An 18,617-nucleotide genomic window follows, 5' to 3' on the forward strand; every position below is an offset into this window, starting at 1 on the left:
ATATAAGCATTTTTTCCATACAAAGGTGTACATGTGTACAAAGTTTTCTCCCCTGCTCACAGCAATGTCTGAAGATTGCAGAGGTGCAAGAAGAAGAAGCTTCACACACACACATTTCAAAGGCCATTACGAATGTGTTCTTCTTTTGTTGAATTACCAGGTTCAGAGTTTTATGCGAGGTTGGTTGTGTAGAAGAAAATGGAAGACAATTGTCCAGGATTACATTTGTTCTCCACATGCAGAAAGTATGCGAAAGAGAAATCAGATCGTTTTCAACATGGTTGAGGCTGAATCTGAATACGTACATCAGCTTTACATCCTTGTGAATTGTTTTCTAAGGCCGTTAAGAATGGCTGCAAGTTCAAAGAAACCACCAATTAGCCATGATGACGTCAGTAGTGTATTCCTCAACAGGTACCCCATGTGTTTATATATTTATTTATTTATTTATTTATTTATTTAATTACTTAATTGAAATATGTCCAGACCTCTTTCATCTTCAAATATGAATGTATACAAAGGGCAGTTTAAAAAATGGGTAAAGAGAAATAAAACAAATATAATAAAATTAAAGATAAAGCAGCAGTACTGTAGAATGTAATCACAGTACAATCGGGTACATCTTTAGAATTGAGTTCAATGAGATTTACTCGCAGATAAGCATGGCTTGGATAAAACAAGTATTTGATGTATTTTGTAAATCTTGTTCCATTATGATGGAATGAAGTAAATCCAGCTTTGGCAATTTCCCAACTTTCTTCTTCAGAGTATTTCAGTCACAGCTTTTTTTCTTTTTAAAAAAAGATTCAGGTAGAAGTGTAGATTTTTTGCCTTCTTGAAGGCAAAAAATCTTTCCCTGCCCCTGAAAATAAAATAATAATAAATCATGCTACATGTCTGAGGTCTAAAAGTTAGTAACATACTTTTGTTTATTTGATAAAAAATTACAACCCACTTCTTCCAGATGTTTTGAACTATAGCTATTTATGCAGTAATGTTCAAAGAATATCTTCTAATGACAGAGTCTAACTTTTGTTTATTGTTCCAACTTTTATTTCTTCTCAGTGAGACTATAATGTTTCTTCATGAAATATTTCATCAAGGATTAAAAGCAAGAATAGCAAACTGGCCTACTTTAATTTTAGGTAAGTGCTCTTCACTAGGGCCGTAATTATTTTTGCATGGCCATATGGGGATATTAGGAGCAATTGCATTCTCTTTTTTTGCAGATGTCAAGTGTGTTTTTCAGAAGATATAACCTTTTTAGGAAGGTGTAGTATGTTTCATTATGCAGAGCGGCTGAAAAATTGCCTCTGCATATCAATTCCACTGTTTAAAGTATACAACTTCTGTCAAGAGAGGAAAGGTGGTAACACGATTCCTTCTTAGGACTTCAGATTTTGCCGTTCTGGATGTAGATAATTTGCACTTAATGTCCTGTTTTATTTCTAAATGTGACCTATGAAAAAAGTGGATGGCAGCAACAAATTACTTTTCTCTTTGTTCTGTATAGCTGATTTATTTGATATCCTGCTGCCAATGCTGAATATTTATCAAGAATTTGTTCGGAATCATCAATATAGTCTCCAGGTCCTTGCAAACTGCAAGCAGAACAGAGATTTTGACAAACTTTTGAAGCAGTATGAAGCCAACCCTGCCTGCGAGGGCAGAATGCTCGAGACATTCCTTACTTACCCCATGTTTCAGGTATTTTTGTTGTTACAGTGGTTTTGTGCATGTTATAAACACTACTTATATCATTTGGTTAGTAATACTAATGGCTGTTGCTCTAGCAGATTGGTTGTTGGTTGTTGTTGGCATCCATCTGTCTTGAGAGGCAAAGGAAGAATGTGCCTTCGGGGGTAAAGTAAAACCATTGGAGAGTTACAGCACCTGCCGTGGCTGTAGAGACGTGTTTTGTTGCAAGTGGGCCAATACAGAAGGTGTCCTGTTTTGCTGCAACAGGTGCACCATGGCGTTTCTTTTCTCTGCGCTCCTCCCAGCAGTTAGTCCTCCTCTGGTTACTGCTGTGGACAACCTGACTGTCTTGTCTCCAGGTACTGTGATCGTCTGCAAGGCTTATAACCATATGGCGGGGTTAAGGTTACTAGCCTTTATGTCACATTTGCAGACATTTTTATAACAGAAGAGTTGGTGTGCCGGCAGGCCTAGTACCTGAAGCTTTTGGGGAACTTGCCATCTTCCATTCTGTGTATGTGACAAAGCCAGTGTAGACGTCGCTGAGTCAGAACTATGAGCAAGATGGGAATGTGGGCTTGGGAAAGCACATCTTTATTTGAGACTCTATACTGCCAGGTGATGCACAAAATTCTCCTGGCGCAGCATATGTGGAAAGGCATTGAGGCATCACTCCTGGTGGTTGTAAGTTGCCTACAACTCACTTCCATAACATCTCTATAACTGTATATTTTATCTGGTGGAAGGGCCTTGAGCATAACAACCTTTTATATTACAGTCACAATTCGAAAGAGCTTTTAATACTTGTTGTTCAATATATTTTTAAAGACATTTTGTTTGTTTGTTTGTTTTTTAATTATTTGTTCCTATATCCAGTGGTTGTGTGATAAATGAAATTTTCTGCTATCAAGTTAAATTCAATTCTCTTAATTATAGCACATGCAGTCTGAACGCTGACAGTGAAGAAAAGGGGTTCCTGCAAATTCAAGTCATGATGTTTTTTTTAAAACATGCACACGCTTATGTAAAACTCGCATCAAGACCTCTGAATCCACCTAGAAACTAGGCACTAGACATGCTCACTGTCTCATTCTGTTAATAAACCCTGGCGGCAGAGAGCAGCAGCAAACACAAGTCTTCAGTCACTGTTGTAAACCTAAAGAAAAATAAAGTGCAAAGACAGGCTCTTCTTGGAGGAACAGGGACTTAGCCTGGGAGAAGGAGCCTGCTGGGTTACCTGCAGAAATAAGTGTAGAATCAGGGAACTAAAGTGTTTCTTTTAAGTTTGGAGGAATATAGGTATCTATGCTACCTAGTCAGCTTTAAGCAGTAGCAGATGGTGGGGCAGAGCTGTGGGGCTCACCTCACCTCCGGTCAGTGGCATACCAAGATAGAGAGAAATGAGGCGGCGGCAAGGTTGGCACAGTACCAATGGACCAGTGGGCACACTGGATCAGCTCTGCTACTGCATTTGCACCTTGATCTTGTAGCTGCACACACACATGGAAACGCAGCAGTGATCCAACTGGCAGGAGGTTTTCGAGCATCTTGGATGCCAAATGTTTCGGTTTTCGAACGCCAAAAACCCACAAGTAATAGCTTCCATTTTCAAACGCACCTCGGAAGTTGAACAGCTTCTGAGGAGAGTCTCTCAGTTTTCTCCATTGAAATTGCCAACTGCCTATTGCTCCTCGGTTGTCGAACATTTTGGAAGTCAAACGGTCTTCTGGAACAGATTACGTTTGACAATTGAGGTTCCACTGTATAAGAATGAACTCCACTAAGCTTCAGTCTTACCTACTGCCCCGCCCCTCCTCTCGTGTATCCCTGAGGAAGAGATGGAAGCTTTTTTTTCTATTTAAAATTAACTGCAGTTTGTTGTGTCATTGAAATCCAGACAAACTGTGGTCAGTCTTAACTATACTTTGCTGAAACAAGACAACTTCAGGCAATACCTTATGGAGCTGGCATGTTTCCATAAATTATAGTTCAGATTAACCACAGATTAGGGTCCAGAAAATATGATGCACTTCAGTTAGTCTGAAATTAAAATGAAAGCTTCCAGTCTCCTCATGAGGAGGGCAGGGAAAGAGTGTATAAGCCCAAGGTGCACTGAGGCTTGTTTTCATGATTTAGTTTTCGGCATTAAATCCAAATGCAGCCATTATTTGCCAGCCTTATACAAACCCACACCAGGATTTTCATTTTATCATGGGATAAAGTATTCTGGTAGCCTGAGATTGATGGGCTCCATGATAGACATATTGGTTTTGCATGTTAAACACATTTAAGACTAGTTGAACAACTGGAAAGGAAGGCCTCTGTTCGGTTTGACGTCCAAGCAACTAATTCTGTGTAAAAACTAATGGAGCTAGATGGGACTATGCATCCACATTCACCTCCTGGCAGTTAAAGAGGCCTAGATGAACAGTATGGTGTAGACTGGGGTGCATCTGCATTCACTGCACATCTGGAAGACAGAATCTCTGCCACTGAATTGGGGCTACTGTTAGTTTTTCAAGTTACTTATTTATCCTGAAGATTTCGTCTTAATGTAGAAAATATTTTAGCTGAGTGAGTTCATGTTGATAGAAGGAAATAAATGCAAAGAATTTAAAAAACAATTTTCTTTTTAATATTTTTTTAATTTCAAGACCAAGTGTGCTTTTACATATAAACTTGCTGATAACCCCTTTCACCCATCTTTAGATTCCTAGATATATAATAACCCTCCATGAACTTCTGGCTCACACACCGCATGAGCACGTAGAAAGAAAAAGCCTTGAATTTGCTAAATCTAAGCTAGAAGAGCTTTCAAGGTGAGACTCCTTTTGTTCTACGAATATGAGGCTAAAACGGAAACTGTGGATTACAAAATCAATGCGTTATTTTCAAAAGATTGAATTATGGTATCTTTGGGCACAGCAAAAATAAACATGCAGTGTCTCCAGAGAGCTGAATTTAACTTTTAAGAGACCACTCAAAGGCCAGCATTGCATTGTGTAAGCATAGTTGCGCCTAAATTATTGATAGGGGTTTATTTTATTTTATTTTATTTTATTTTATTTTGGTCTTGAGCCAAATTTAAATAGTCTGCGTCTCCCCACTTGTGATTCCCAGCAACTGGCATTCAGAAGCATATTACCTCCAGTGGTGGAAACAGAGCATTGCCTAAGAGAATAATGCTATAATAATAATTCATGAATAAATCCGCCTAAAACACAGGAACATAACCAAACATACCAACCTGGAAAAACAAACTAGGTGTACAGCATGCTGCAGTACAAAGAAAATTTATATTTTAAAAACCTTTGAGCGGTGCTAAAAGGCAAACTTCTTTGGAGAAAGCATTTCACATGCAAGTTCCAATGCTAAAAAGACTTTCTAGCCATCACCTAGCTAGCTTCACGTGGTGGTGGGACCTGGCAGAGAGTTGCTCATGATGAAGGTAATAAGGTATGGGAAAGCTACCGTAATTTTCGCACTATAGGACGCACCGGCCCATAGGACGCACCTAGATTCTTTTTTTGGGGGGGGGAAATAAAGGGGGGGAATTATTCCCCCCCCCCAGGTGCAGGGCTGGGGCGGGGGAAGCCCGAGCTTCCCCCGACCCCAGCTCCCAGAACAGGAAGCTCTCCACAAGCCCGAGCTTCCCCCGACCCCAGCTCCCAGAACAGGAAGCTCTCCACAAGCCCGAGCTTCCCCCGACCCCAGCTCCCAGAACAGGAAGCTCTCCACAAGCCCGAGCTTCCCCCGACCCCAGCTCCCAGAACAGGAAGCTCTCCACAAGCCCGAGCTTCCCCCGACCCCAGCTCCCAGAACAGGACCCAGAGCGATGCCGAAGCTGCGCGCAGCTTTGGCATCGCTCTGGGAGCTTGCGGGGCTGGGGGAGGGGGAAGCCCTCCGCCAGCCTCCAAACCAGGTTGGGAGACAGCGGGATCTGGCGGGGCTGGCGACAGGGAGGAGCAGGCTTCTCCCCCCCTCCCAGCCTTCTAACCAAGTCGGGGGACAGCGGGATGGCGGCGTTCCGCCTCCCCGCTGTCCCCCAAGCTGGTGGGGCTGGCGGTGGGGCTCTCCTGAAGCCTGGAGAGCGAGAGGGGTCGGTGCGCACCAACCCCTCTCGCTCTCCAGGCTTCAGCGAAAGCCTGCATTCGCCCCATAGGAAGCACACACATTTCCCCTTCATTTTTGGAGGGGAAAAAGTGCGTCCTATAGGGCGAAAAATACGGTATATGTGCTTTATGCATGCACTTCATTTCTTGAAGCTGAACATTCCCTTTTTTCTTTGCAACAGAGTGATGCATGATGAAGTGAGTGACACAGAAAACATACGGAAAAATCTGGCAATAGAAAGAATGATAGTAGAGGGTTGTGATATATTATTGGACACCAGCCAAACTTTTATACGACAAGGTAAGACCATTTTCTTTAGCATGCATTTCTACAGTATTAAGAGAGCATAGCTGAAAACCAGAGTTAATGTTGGCATCATTGGGAAATATAAGGGTGCAATATATAGCTGGCACCATAAGTGTGCGATTGTCCAGATACAATTCATGAATATTAACCCCACAGTTTTGGGCTGCTGCTGAGCCCCACCTCTATGCTGTTTTTTTTTCCAGGGGTCATGAAAAACAGCAGCACAATAATAGTAAAGCACCCGTGGGAAAGTAACATACACAATAACCGGACTATCGTCTTCAGTGGACCAGAAATTATCTACAGCAACATGGAAAATAGGTCTGTCTGGCCAATAGATGTTGCAGTCCCAGATGATGCCAACATTCGGGCAAAAGCACAAGAGAAACTTGGAGTACTTGAAGCTTTGTCAAATGGTGGAGAGATTGTGAGGAATGAAAACAGCTGTCTTTTGTTTCCGTTTTTCATCTGTGCTTCAGGAACAGCTCAAAATGATACAGTCTGATAAAAAAAATTCCCTTCAGATTGTCTTTTCAGTGCCAGAGCCAGAGTACGAGAAAAGTTATGAGAGTATTACATTATCTGGTATACCTGAAATGCCCAGGGACATGCATGTCTTCTGGAAGACCTCTGCTGTGGCTTTTTGTGGAAGCTCAGAATTTATGGTACACAACTATGTGCAGTGCAGGTTAACATAGTCATATATGTAGGGTATCCATTATCAACTAAATATCTGGCATGAGCCCCCTTTAAGAAAAGTAGCTGTGACCCAAGAGGTCAGCTCCTGGAGAGTTAGAGTTGTGGCCTGGCTGGAGAAGCTTGTTACTCTGTGCAGAATAAAGTTCTTCTCCCATCCCACTCAGCTTGTAGTGAGTCTCTGTGTAAACAGCAGAATATAATACAATGTACATCAGGCACCTTCCAGATTTATTGGATTCCAGTTCCATCAGCCGCAGCCAGCATGGCCCAGTGTCAGTTATAGGGATGGAAGGATTCAATTTATGTTCTCTTAGTTTCTCATTTTCACCAGTCTAAAATTCAGCTCTGCACATTTATGGATTAAAAAATTCTCATGAGAATTCATGTGAACTGAATCTAATTTCCCCTTGGAGGGACATAGTTTCCTTACCTCTATCTAATACACACTTTTATCAACCTCAGTTGCCCAAGTACCACTTCTTCTGTAGCCAAAATTTCAACAGCAGGTTCCGGGGGAACCCAAAGGTTTTCAGAAGTACAAACCAAATCCTTCCAGAACAACTTGATGGAAGGGGAACCTCAAGACAGCCCAGTGAAGTTGAACATGATGAGTAGGGATTAAATGCTGAGTGACTGTTGGATGGGGGATGGAACAAAGTATATTAGAAAAGGGCAAAGCTGGTTGGCTGTTTTGTTGTGAGCCCAGTTTATGATCCATGAAAGTTTCCAAGAAGAAAATGAGAAATGAAGCTACTGACACCAGTAGGAAAACACCATTAGGAAAGTCTGTAGCCACTTGCTCAGCTCTGTTTTCCAGCAACCACACTGAGCAAGCGTCATATACTCGATGAAGCTTGCATTTTTTGGTCTTGTTTTCAAAAAGAGGACAGGCAGTGTTTATCTTAAAATTTCACACTGTTCTGATTGAAAACAATTCTCTGCTTCAGAAGTTTTGAAAGTGCCACAGATTGAAATCCTCATCTTGTGGAAATCATATTGAAAAAGCAACACATGACAAAGAAATGGCAAATCCTTGATCTTGTTATAAATATTATTGATGGCTGGAAGAATTCCACACATCTACAAGTTGATGCTTATGCATTTTAAGTGCTCTTTTTAGCTCTCTGAACAGCTGATACAAAAACAAACAATAGAGACCTCATCTGGTCTCCTAGGAATTTAAAGTGTTATCTCAGCTGTCAAAGGTTTTCCTCTGATCAGTAGGGCATTGTCTGCCAATGATCTGGATTTAAAATGGCTGTGGAAGTGACAGGTGTAAGACTTGGCACTGGCACCAACAGTCAGTGTACCTGGCACTAACTCAACCCCTTTTCGATGGTCCTTTGGATCACTTATACTGCAATTCTACACACAGGTACCAGGGAGAAAGCCTCCTTAAAATCAATGGGACTTTCTTCAGCGTACAGTGGTACCTCGGTTTACGAACTTAATCCGTTCCAGAAGTCCATTCTTAAACCGAGACCGTTCTTAAACCGAGGTGCGCTTTCCCTAATGAAGCCTCCCGCTGCCGGTGCCCTTCCACCGTTCAGCTTCTGTTCTTAGACCGAGTTTGCAAACTGGGACACTACTTCCGGTTTTGCGGAGTTCGTAAACCAAATAGTTCATAAACAGGTCTGTTCTTAAGCTGAGGTACCACTGTATTTATCTTACTTATTTCACAAGATTTATTACCGCTTGATTGTCATAAAACCTCAAAGCAATTTACAGAAAGAATAGATAAGTATAGGTTTGTACATTCAGTCTGAGAAACAGATTGTTCTGCAAAATGTACAACTATATAAATTTAAATATTTCTTGTTAGACATTGCATTGCTGGTCTTATAACTTCTCACTTTCATGGTAACACACCACTTTGCTGAAGCTAAGCAGTGTATTTTTGAATGTATTGGTAAAATTATACTTGAAATGTATAAGACCAGAAAGTTTTACTTTCCTTGTGTGAATTTCCTTGTATGACTAACTCCATGTTGTAAGTAGAGTTTAAAAACAAAAATGGAATCATTATGTTGTGTGTAAATTCTCTATGCTGTAAATTCTCTATGTAGTATACCATTCGCCTATACTTCTGTGTATTAAAATATTATCACTGAGTAACTGCTCATATCTGTGCCAAAATTGTGCAGAATACAACATTGCATGAGTGAACTTCTGCTGATGCACTGGGACATCCCCTCCTCAACCTTCCTGCAACCCCTAAAACAGATCTTGAGGGTGTATGGAATGCTGCTAAGAGGAGGAGTGGAAGATGGAATTAGAAGTCCTTTCTGCGTGTGTGTGTGTGTGTGTGTGTGTGTGTGTGAAGTAGTCTTAAGCATATTTACTTGGAAGCAAGTTTCACTGCATTCATTTGGTTTACATTTTGATTTAAAATAACTTCTAGGCACATTAAAAAAACCACATTCACCTTTACAGCGTCTCATGTGACCTGGTGTCATGCTTAAAGCATTCTTATTTGATTAAGTTAGCCTGTGTGTTTAGCCTTTGTGAGCCAGTGACCCTTGGCTTAGAAAGAAACAGCATTGACATATAAATTTTGCATGCATAGGGGCTGCTGAATCCATTGGTTGTGGGTCAATTTGAGCCCTGCATTGGGAAGTGCTTTTTGCAATATTCATCATCTTTAGGCACTTACTTCCTCATATGTATGTATAGGCATTGAACCTTAATGCCTCAGTAATGTCTGATTCTGCATTGTGTGTCTACCTAAAAATCTGTGAATTAATAAACTATAGTATAACAACATTTTTAATAGTACCTTTTTATTATTATAAAATGAAATATTGCATTCTCAAAGGCACATATTTTCAGGGCTCTGGACAATGTTATTTAAAAAAAGTGAGAAAAATCACTTAACAGCTACTTTAGAAAAATCACCTGTTACAATACTCTTTGTTCAAAACTTGTTTTGATTTATTTCAAGCTCTGAGTCCCAATACTAGAGAAAGCTGTTTTCCCTCCTGAGTTAAGACAATTTGGCTGCAAGGGGTATGAATGAACTTTCCCAAAAATACGTTTAAAAACATGCTTGTGCAGGTTCATCTCTGAGTTAATGGATATAGTTTAGGGTTGCGGGTGGTGCTGTGGTCTAAACCACTAAGCCTCTTGGGCTTGCCGATCGGAAGGTCAGCAGTTCGAATCCCCATGACGGAGTGAACTCCAATTGCTTTGTCCCAACTCCTGCCTACCTAGCAGTTCGAAAGCACGCTAGTGCAAGTAGATAAATAGGTACCGCTGCGGCGGAAAGGTAAATGGTGTTTCCATGCGCTCTGGTTTCTGTCACTGTGTTCCGTTGCGCCAGAAGCACTTTAGTCATGCTGGCCACATGACCCAGAAAGCTGTCTGTGGACAAACCCCGGCTCCCTTGGCCTGAAAGTGAGATGTGTGCCGCAACCCCATAGTCGCCTTTGACTGGACTTAACTGTCCACGGGTCCTTTACCTTTATATAGTTTTGGGCCTAAGATTAGATGGACCTTGGTTTAAACTTCCATTCTGCTGTGGGAATTTAAGGTCTTTTCACATTTTTAAGTCCTTTGTGGGGGGATTTTAATTCTTTGTTTGGAAGATCGTTATTGTACCTTTGCAAATTGAATATATATATTTCCAGTTGGCTTGTAAATTAAAAACAGTAATACAAATTACACATCATGGATAAAATTCATTGGAGGGGAGGCAACCTTTGCTAGTTGGGCACCACTTCCTCCCACCATGTTTTAGAGAGACTCCCAATATTATGGAGAAGATTTGCATAGGGCACAAGCACTGTAAGAGAAAGGGCAGGATCAGAAAGTCTCCACCCCCTTTGACTAGTAGGAGTGACCCAGGAGAAATCTGGGCCCCAAGTGGCAATCTTAACAACTAAGCAATTTGCTAGGCCTATACCTATATATCAGTGCCATAAATGAGTAAAAAATTGTTCTGGTACAATGTGGAGACTGTTTGGTGGCCGTTATTATCCATTTGAACTAAAGTAACACATCTTGGGCACATATTTTCAGGGTTCTGGGCAATGGAAGTAAGGTTTCTCATCCCACTGTTGTTTTTTTCTGTGTCTCAATATTGCAATATAATTGCTGCTGTCATGCAGGCTAAGCTGCCTGTCAGCTATTACAGTGGCTGATATTTCATCAAATGGCTCCTTTAAAATGGAAAACCTTTTAAGACCCAACCTGAAAAGCAGCAGTCCCCGATCAGCGGTTTCCAACAGAATGATGCTGCAGTGGTCCTACCCCACCATAAGCCTTTTCAGCTTTTCAGAATGTACCTGTTTTGACAGAATGGCTGCCTCCATGACAAACCTACTTATCCCATTATATAATCAAACTGTCACTCTTCTTTGTATTTTATCCCTCTACTTGAAGACATTATGGTTAAATTATTTTTATTCCAATAGCTATAGCAAAAAAGAAAAAGAAACAAAGAATCTGTTCAGGCCCCAGTCCTACCATTAAGCAAATGTGGGAATGCAGGGAGGAGCATAACCCCCTAAATCTAGCTTGCTGGCCTCAGGTGTGGCATAGAAAGCTGCTCCTTCACCAGTATTGAAGTAAGATTTAAATGCCACTTCTGTGCATAAAAATGGGGAGAATAACTTGGATGCCAAAAGATCTGTGTTGCATATTTACTAGGAACTATACCACACTCTACCCTGCTGAAAACTTATATTTAAAAAAGCAATGATTTAAAAACAATTAAACATTAGTATCTGCCAGCAAATTTTTTGATGCTACTGTGCCAAACATTGCCACGCTCCTGATGCACCTTTACTTGCAGGATGGAAAGGAAGGGAAAGCAATTGTAAATTCTCAGCACACACTTTTCAGATTTCTGTTCAATGTGGTTTGCTTGTATTGTTTTCTGGTTCTGGGCAAATCTGAGGGATCAAAATAAAGGAAAAAAATCATTTGTTCAGGAGTGCACCAGAAATAGTTAAGATCACAGCATTAAAGCATTGAGGAAGTAGTGAACACAGAAAGGAGAGCAGCAAATAGTCTGCAACCATCTGTGGAGCAATTTGGGCCGCAATTTCCCCCAATTTATCAGATGATCCCTGTTATTGGGTAAATCCAAATTTACAAGGTAAAAGCATAAAGACTGGTGTTGTCTGAGAGTAATGTCATATGGACTACACAAATAAACAGCTGCAAACACACAGTAACCTCTGGTGAGGACAAGTCCACAGAATGAGATAAAAAAAATAAATCCACTTACAAGACATGTTGAAAAATGGACTTCAGTAGGTATCAAAAACAAAAAAACAAACAGTAGAGACGGCATCTGTCTGACATGTAATGGGAGGAACTTCCATTATCAATGTTTTGTCATTATTTTATTTTATTATTTTATTATTATTTTAATGTTTCTGTTCTTCTGGAAAAGTTTTAGAGATGTATAAAACAAACTTTTAGTAAACAGTCCCACCGGTGGTTGCTTTAAGATCAGTGGTTGGAATTACATTACTTTGTTATCCTGAGAGAAAATAAGTACTGGTAATTTTGAATAGCAAAGGCAAATTGATTTTTGCTGTTGCCCAGAGAGTCTAGTTATTGGGTGATTAAGAAATATGAATGAAGTAATTTTTTTTAATTGTTTGCTGAAATTGGTCTTACAATTGATATTCTTTTTGTGTAATTGAAATGCTGTAGCCCTCTACAGTTAGGTTGCTTAACTTCCATTGACTTCAGTCCTGTGCATTGGCCTTAAACAGCCTATGCACAGGATTACAGTCAAACATTTTCCTGCAGGGTAACCCATTGTAGTGTTTGTTGTACTACAACTCCTATCATGCCTGACTCCTGGCCATGCTGCCTGGACAAAGATGGGAGCTGGCCACAACATCTAGAAAACACCACACTGGCTACTTCTACTTTAGTGAAACCAGTTTAATTAGGATGGTCAGCTCTACTTGCCCCACATGGTGTGCTAAGAGAGATATACATAATATCAAACAGATAATGAGGTATAGAATGTGAAGGATTCCACTTATTAATCTTATATTTACAATGTACCATTTGCTTTTGTAATCACTAGGTACTCTTATTCAAGTACCTTCCGTTGAGAGGGGGAAGCTTAGTAAAGTTCGCCTGGGATCATTGTCTTTGAAAAAAGAAGGAGAAAGACAATGTTTTTTATTTACAAAACACTTTTTAATTTGTACAAGGAGCTCTGGAGGAAAGCTGCATCTACTTAAGGTACAGTTTTTTCATAGCTACGTCATTTACATTTAGCATGGAATGTAGAGCATAAAGTTCCGAATTCTGGTGTTTCTCACTACATGTTACATTTCATTACTGCATGGTAGTTTAATTTAGGACATGAAGGATTTTATGTATTTCAGTAAATTGAGCCACTGAGGCAATGCACAAGACTTGCCTGGAAACGGTATCTCAGTATGGGAAAACTTATAATTTGAACAGAGTGTTAGCTTTTCTAAACTAATTGTAATTGAAATTGAAATCTGGTCATGGAAATGTTACAGGAACTATTTTATTGCAAGGGACACACCATCCCTTGCATGCCTTCATCAACCAGCTGGTTGCATGGCTTAACGTGGCTCATGGATGGACTGGCCCTGTATATATATAGTGCCGTTTCCAATGATATAGCCTTCCAGTATAACTTTACAGTGAAATACTTTTCTTGAATTATTCCCCTACATGGATCGAAACTGTAATGTATTCAAATCTGAAAAAAATAGGTCTGCATTAATCTGTTTTTCTGTTTGGGATTCGGATACCTTATTTATTATATTCACATATTTCTCCCATGGAGTTGCTAGGCTGGTATGAATGAGTGTGCCATGCCATTAATCCTATCAGTAAAATTGATTTTATTTGCTGTTGGTTAATACACTGTAGAATTATTTTAATTGGAAAAAGGAACACATGCAGCTTAAATTTATCTTCATTTTTTTGGAATTAATAATGTTCTTGATTTTTGCAAGTGTGTTCAGCTATTGGAACAATCCTTTCTAGGAGACTGTGTAACATTAAATTGCACAATTTTGCATCATTTTAAGTGGGGGAGAGAGGATAAAATAGATTCCTGAAAAAGGTATTATTTATATCCCTAGGCAGGAGGTGTTCTCTCGTTAATAGAATGCACACTAATTGAGGAGGCTGATACGAATGATGATGACTGTAAGTTATATCAAACTGTTTAATATAATTATAATGTTTACACAAACATTAGTGTATTTTTCTGTACAATATTTAATGAATACAGTCCCCAGATAATGTGTCTGTCGCAGCTCCCAAGAAAACACAGGATTGAAATCTACATACCACAAGCCTTTCCTGCCTCTCATAAATTGGTCAACCTCTACTGCTGCTTCCACCAAAACCACTTCCCTCAGTCCACCAGAGGAAGGCAGACTGGGATGGTCATAACTGTGCTATACTCAGCAGCTGTTTGGCAGGCTGAGAGGGGTTTGCTTGCCAGTGCCAATTGACTGGAGAGCAGGAAGGGGTGCAGCAGTATTATTATTATTATTATTATTTATTTATTTATACCCCACCCATCTGGCTGTGTTTCCACAGCAATAGTATCTCCTCTCTCCAGCTGCTTGGTGCAGGGAAGAAGGGAGGACTGCTACCCAGAGCCAATCACCTAGAGAATGAAGGGGAGCACACAAGGGATCACTGAGATTGTATTGCACATCTCTCTGCATGTATGTGGGTTCACTGTGGTGTGTGTGTGTGTGTGTGTGTGTGTGTGGTGGGGGGAGAGAGAGAGAGAGATGTGTATGTCTGAGTGGGACCCAATACTTACCAGTAAATGCTGCCCTTGGGGCTAAAAAAGGTTGTCCAGCCCTGCAATAAAAGGAACGGGAGTGTGCCTAGTTGTTTCATATGAATAGATGATTTTTAACTGAGAAGTTGGATCAGTAGAAAGTTGGGCAGATTGGGGATGTTGGGGAGGTGGGTCATTGCATCATATCTGATTTAGACCACAATCCAGCGATCGGCAGGAACTAAGACTGCAGTCTCAACACATATACCTTCAAGTTGGCCCCATTGAACTCAGTGGGATTTAAACTCTTAAGATATAAAGGAATGATGCTCTCAGGTTCAAGTTGCTAAACAAGAAACCATATGAGGTTTTGGTGGCTTCCTAATTAAGAGCAAACTGCTTGGTCCCTGGGGCACAAACTGGGGCTCTAAGCTTTCCATTGCTGTAGGTTTTCCCAGTCATTTCAGTGGAAGGTAGAATTCTCTATGGGTAGTGGGGATGCATCCATGAAACTTTGTTAAACAAAAATGGGGTATATTTGCATGGAGTTCTGTGCTCGTGTTAGATCCCTATAGAACTTCATATTGAGGGACATGTGGACCAGAATTCGAAGCACTAGTTTCATAAGCTGAAGAACATTTTAAACTTATTTTTCTCAATCAGCAGCTTCCCATGCTGTATGGCAAGCCGTTTCTGAAATCATAAACATCATAAACAGTTTGTGGTATTCCCTGGGAATCCAGTGTTCAAAGTAGAAAAAGTAACTGTGCTAATGAATAGCCCTGGCAGGAGCCTACCGTAAATCACTCTTTGGAGTCTTGCCACACTATACACAAATAGATGTTGCATGCAGGACAAATTTATCTGTGTTGTGCCTTGAGTTTTTATGCGCCTCAGATTTCCATCTGTAATTGCTTTGTTCTTTGCTCCCTTTGTGAAGCGAAAGGTTCTGGGCAAGTATTTGGACATCTTGACTTTAAGATTGTGGTCGAACCAGCAGATGCTCCTCCTTTTACCATTGTCCTGTTAGCCCCTTCACGGCAGGAAAAAGCAGCCTGGACAAGTGACATTAGTCAGGTAATTTCACTTTCTTGGAGATTACATGTTTTACTCAGCATGCAATAATAATTTCACGGCTTGATATGTAGGAAATAGAATATTTTGGTATCAGTAACAAAATAGTGCGACCGGGGTTCAACTAAAAAATTGGTAACTTGCCCATGTTGAACTGGTGCTAAAGGTAAAGGTAAAGGGACCCCTGACCGTTAGGTCCAGTCGTGGCCGACTCTGGGGTTGCGGCGCTCATCTCGCTTTATTGGCCGAGGGAGCCGGCATACAGCTTCCGGGTTATGTAGCCAGCATGACTAAGCCGCTTCTGGCGAACCAGAGCAGCGCACGGAAACGCCGTTTACCTTCCCACTGAAGCGGTACCTATTTATCTACTTGCACTTTGATGTGCTTTTGAATTGCTAGGTTGGCAGGAGCAGGGACCGAGCAACGGGAGCTCACCCCGTCGCAGGGATTCGAACTGCCAACCTTCTGATCAGCAAGTCCTAGGATCTGGTTTAACCCACATCACCACCCGCGTCCTGAACTGGTGCTAGTTCAACAATAAAATCAATAATAAATAAATAAATAGACTTCGATAGTGAAGGAGGAAGAAACAGTTAAGAAGAGAGACAATGCACAAAATATGTGTACCTCTTCGAAGGGGTGGATGATTTTGGGTTAGGAATGCCATGAAGTGGAGTACGAACCCTTTTTCAAATGAGGGGCAGACCATGCCCCCTTCTCACATGAATACCAGCATCCGACTTCATGAAAAAATGCTAATTGCAAACACAATCAATTACATTTAAAGTAACTCCTGTAAGGTTGCAAGCCTCATACTAGTTACTTGAGAACAGTTCAGTTATGATCTGTAAGCTGCTTGTGAAGCAAGCCAAAAGCAAACAAAGGGACATTCATTTCCCCTCTGCTTTGGTAATATGATTGGTGCTGCAACCTTTAATCTATTTAACTGGTACATTAATCAACTAAAGCTTTAATCACAGATTAGAATTTGCCTCTGATTAATTGGTGGGACCGAAACTAAAAAGCAAAGTTCCTTCAGGATATCCAGATATACTGGTTTCCTCCTCCTCCTCCTCTTTGTACTGAAATTGATGAGAATTAAACTTACTGATGGCTCCCTCCCACCTCCATTTTTATCATATTAACAAATATTTGGATTGGATTTGAGTCATGAATTTGCCCTTGAAATAATTTTTTAAAAGCTCAATATTCATAAAAACGTAATAAATCCCCCCACCTGGTATGTCCTGAAGCAAACACTTCACCTTTCTATTAATATTTTTTTTTAAAAAAAATCACTAATGGTTGTCATCACATTACAGATATTTGGAAATACAGAATATGTTGTAGAGTATGGCATCTGTAAGAGAATGTAGGTATTAAAGCAACAGTAGAATTATTTACCTTGCTGAACTCAGCAAATAGCAGGAGAATAACCAATAATCATGACATTTCCACAGTACAAGGAAAAGGAAATAGTAAAGGCACACAGTTGTAATTATGGGATTAGGAATGGTAAATGGAGTTCACTGTTATGCCCCCTTTAAACCTGAACCGGCCCAATCAGTCTGCTCAGCCTTCATGCCTGGCTCATAATAAGCTTTGCTCAGCACCAGACCTTCTTGGAGAGTCTCCAACACCAGAGTACCCCTTAACATTAAGATTGTGACAGGGAGGGAATAGCATTATGGAGGTTGTTAATGTGTTCATCCATTGCCAGGAACTCTGGGAAGTCTAGTTTTCTGTTCCTTCTGGCTCAACAGATAGAGCTTTTCATTTACTGTGAGTATAGCAGTTGAGATTTACAAGATATTTTTTTTAAATCGTCATCCTATATTTCCACTCCCCTTTGTCATTATCTTATGCAGTGTGTTGACAACATACGGTGCAACGGTTTAATGACCATAGTATTTGAAGAAAACTCCAAAGTCACTGTGCCACATATGATCAAGTAAGTTTGCTGATTTCGACATGCAGCCATACTGTGGGACTTCTTGCATTATCCCTCAAATGCAAAATTGAAACCTTGCTGTTTTGCTTCACTGCAGTATTAATCCCATGTTTCATAGGGAAATGCTGCATTATTTGTGGGCCTACTTTGTTTGCTTTTCAAGATTTAGAAAACTATTAGTCTGAATAGTAATATACTAGTTTTTGTTCTTGAAATCATTGTTATAATTTTACATTTAATGTGTGTGCTAATTTATATGTGTTTGTTTTAAGATTTTCTTTAGACTATGGTGTTACCCTGGCAGACACAATCAACCTTAGACTCTGTGGGCAGTATCCAGTGAAGTAGATCCATTAGCTGCTTGCACAGTGGAACTTCGCCTCCCTCCCCTCTTCCTGCATGCCCCTTGTGCCCTCCAGAGGATTGAAGGAAACCCTAGAACAGATTTAGGGGGGCACGTATGAAGAGGAGGAAAAGGGGAACTTCTGTTGCATAACTAAAAATCCTTGCACTAGGGTGATAAGAGTTCTCAAACTTAATCCGTTCCGGAAGTCTGTTCCAAAACCAAAGCGTTCCAAAACCAATGCACACTTCCCATAGAAAGTGCAGTGGTACCTTGGCTTAAGAACAGCTTAGTTTATGAACAACTTGGATTAAGAACGCTGCAGACCTGGAAGTAGGTGTTTTGGTTTGTGAACTTTGCCCTGGAATAAGAACATGTTTCACTTCCTGTTGAGTGTGTTCCATTTGTAAATTAAGTCCCCCGCTGCTATGTGAAAGCACGCCTTGGTTTAAGAATGCTTTTGTTTAAGAACGGATGTCTGGAATGGATTAAGTTTGCAAACCAAGGTACCACTGTAATACAAAATGGATTAATCCGTTCCAGACTTTTAAAAACAACCCCTAAAACAGCAATTTAACATGAATTTTACTATCTAACGAGACCATTGATCCATAAAATGAAAGCAATAAACAATGCACTACAATCACACAATCAATCAATCAATAGCTGAGCTGAGTTCCACA

At 40.5% G+C, this 18,617-nt stretch overlaps 1 protein-coding gene across 3 annotated transcripts in view; it reads left to right on the forward strand.

The window, feature by feature from the left end:
• The window catches only part of RASGRF2 (Ras protein specific guanine nucleotide releasing factor 2), an 89,234-nt gene that overhangs the window by 38,166 nt on the left and 32,451 nt on the right, over positions 1–18,617 (forward strand). For all 3 annotated transcript variants that reach the window (XM_053409212.1, XM_053409210.1, XM_053409211.1), the window contains exons 5-13: positions 161–414; positions 1,066–1,145; positions 1,514–1,707; positions 4,408–4,517; positions 5,993–6,111; positions 12,866–13,026; positions 13,908–13,974; positions 15,507–15,643; positions 17,509–17,591. In XM_053409212.1, the coding sequence (XP_053265187.1) occupies positions 161–414; positions 1,066–1,145; positions 1,514–1,707; positions 4,408–4,517; positions 5,993–6,111; positions 12,866–13,026; positions 13,908–13,974; positions 15,507–15,643; positions 17,509–17,591 (1,205 nt within the window). The remainder of the gene's footprint in view (positions 1–160; positions 415–1,065; positions 1,146–1,513; positions 1,708–4,407; positions 4,518–5,992; positions 6,112–12,865; positions 13,027–13,907; positions 13,975–15,506; positions 15,644–17,508; positions 17,592–18,617) is intronic.

The sequence above is a fragment of the Podarcis raffonei genome, chromosome 11, assembly GCF_027172205.1.
Source record: "Podarcis raffonei isolate rPodRaf1 chromosome 11, rPodRaf1.pri, whole genome shotgun sequence".
Lineage (NCBI taxonomy): Eukaryota > Metazoa > Chordata > Lepidosauria > Squamata > Lacertidae > Podarcis > Podarcis raffonei.